The 2,169-nt window shown below is 40.9% G+C and overlaps 1 protein-coding gene across 1 annotated transcript; it reads right to left on the bottom strand.

Moving 5' to 3' along the window:
* Window positions 1-325: 325 nt before the first annotated feature.
* LOC121713743 (piggyBac transposable element-derived protein 3-like) lies at window positions 326-1,755 on the bottom strand. Its single transcript, XM_042098628.1, has 2 exons — window positions 1,387-1,755; window positions 326-1,172 (listed from the first exon to the last, which is right to left on the bottom strand). Exons 1-2 carry the CDS (start codon window positions 1,399-1,401, stop codon window positions 345-347), a joined length of 843 nt encoding a protein of 280 aa, XP_041954562.1. The 5' UTR covers window positions 1,402-1,755; the 3' UTR covers window positions 326-344.
* Between the last annotated feature and the right edge of the window lie 414 nt (window positions 1,756-2,169).

Here is a 2,169-nt window from a genome sequence, read left to right as displayed (position 1 = left end):
GCTTTAAAACTTAACGGTTACCATGTTGTTAGTCGCCAAAATGTAATGTAATGTAACATTATCAATATGCAAACCCCTCCTCCCCTCCTCAAATCAGTCTACCACCTCATCAGCCCCTAATTCTATTCTGTTATCTAAGATAATTATCATCTGCATATTTTATCCTTTTATCATTTCCTTGTCTGTTTTCAAGGGACATCCTTTCAACCTGTTTGTTCTGACTGTGCTAAGGAAGTGGACACCACTTGTTCTTTGCCATTTCTACTTCAAGCCCTATGCTAGTAAACCAGTTTTCACGGTATTGCTTGAAATTCTGGTATGGAGGTATTATGGATGCTACACTCTTATGCCATACCCTTGGAGTCACAGAGCACATACACCTTGTAACCCCATTTATGGGGCTTTTTGGGGTTATAGTTTTTCAAATGACTCTTCCCTTTGAACGGGATTATTTGCTCATCAATACTTAGATGCTCAGTCAAAGGGATGCTTCTCATGGTCTCAACTGTAAAGTCAAGAAATGGTCTGATCTTGAAGAGCGGATCTTGGCCTAGATTATGAGGGCCCTCCATAGTGTTGTCATTGAAATGGAGGTTGGCTTTGATCTGTTCCCATCTTCTCATTGGCATTGCATCAGCAATTTTGTCAATGCGAGAGTGTGTCTGCCAGCACATGTGTTGTGCAGGAACACCATAAATGCCCATATGAAAGGCACAGCCAATGAACTGCTCTCTCTCTTTCTCTGAACAATTCAGGGGTGCGTTTACATTGCTCTGTACAGAGTAGAGATTGATCTGCTCTACAATGTGTTTGAAGCACTCAGGGGAGAACATCTGCCTAAAACAATAGGTTGGTGAATGCACCCTTTCTGCTGTGGCCAGACATATCTTCCAGGCAGGGACTGGGTAATGGGCACGGATCGCTGACTTCCACAACAACCTACGGCCTATCCCTGGTTGAAGAGCCTCCTCACTGTCTGGCTCCTCATTCTCGTCCTGTCCTTCGTTACTACCATCTCCCTCATTGTCGCTGTCTTCCTGTTGCTCATTGCTTACACTGGGCTCCACTCTTACAACTACCTCGTCCTCATCACTGCTGGATTCACTGTCCTCACTGCCCGCAGGAATAGGCATAGCTGTCCCTCTCACCTTACCATAAAACTTGGACACTTCCTAAGAGAGATGTATGAATAAATAGTTTGACCCTGCATCACAACAGTAGAATCTACACCACAACAGTAGAAACCATTACGGAAATTTCTATCCCATAATGGGACTTTGTCCTTTATACATGACATGCACTTTTTAACTGTTTTGAAGAAGGATTTGTAGATTTCTTCACATGAAATGACTAAAATAGTTTAAAAAACTGTTTACATGGACTTACCATGATGCTAGTCATGCATGTGACCTAACATGTGCTCTTGTCTCCTGTACTTCCTTGTTGCATCACATGACATCCTGACATCAGATAATCTTTGATTTTATTGGTTAGAGGGGATTTTAGATGACAAATTTAAGGTACAATATGATTGGTTAGAGGCTTGTGTTATTTTTAAAGCTGTTTTTTGAAGCATAATTTATAAATGACGAAGTCCCATAGAGGAGCCACCTCTGAACAATTAGTTTTTTTGCTGCTGTTAGGCCTGCAAGCCACACTTTTCACTGTTTCTCTGTACATTCAAACTGTGAGTCATCATTCAGTAACAACAAACTTGGTTGTAATGGAATCTCTAATTCTAATAATTCAGATAAAATAAAAGTTACCTCTTTCCAAAAAGACTTAACCTTTTTACAATCCCAAACCATATGTTTATAGGTACCTGGAACATCTTTATTGCATAGACTACAGCATAGGCTGTTTGTGTGTTTCGCATGGAACCTATCAATGGGTGTCCAGTACGCCCTGTGACAAAACTTGAAATGAATCAACTGGTGATTAGGGTTCTTTGATGCACTGAAGACATTATCCCATACACCTTCCCAGTCTATGGAGTCTGTCTCTAAATCGCTTTCCCACTTAGCTTTTATAGAAATGGTAGAGTATGATGATTCTAAGAGCCATCGATATGAAAAGGTGACAAATCCTCTGCAGGGAGAAATCAGTAATTTATAGATAACAGGGTGGGTTTGCACATTTGAGTCCCATGGTAACCCATAAGCACGTAGA

The sequence above is a fragment of the Alosa sapidissima genome, chromosome 7, assembly GCF_018492685.1.
Source record: "Alosa sapidissima isolate fAloSap1 chromosome 7, fAloSap1.pri, whole genome shotgun sequence".
NCBI lineage: Eukaryota > Metazoa > Chordata > Actinopteri > Clupeiformes > Clupeidae > Alosa > Alosa sapidissima.
Note: the sequence above shows the minus strand (reverse complement) of the source record. Positions and strands in the feature narration are given on the sequence as shown.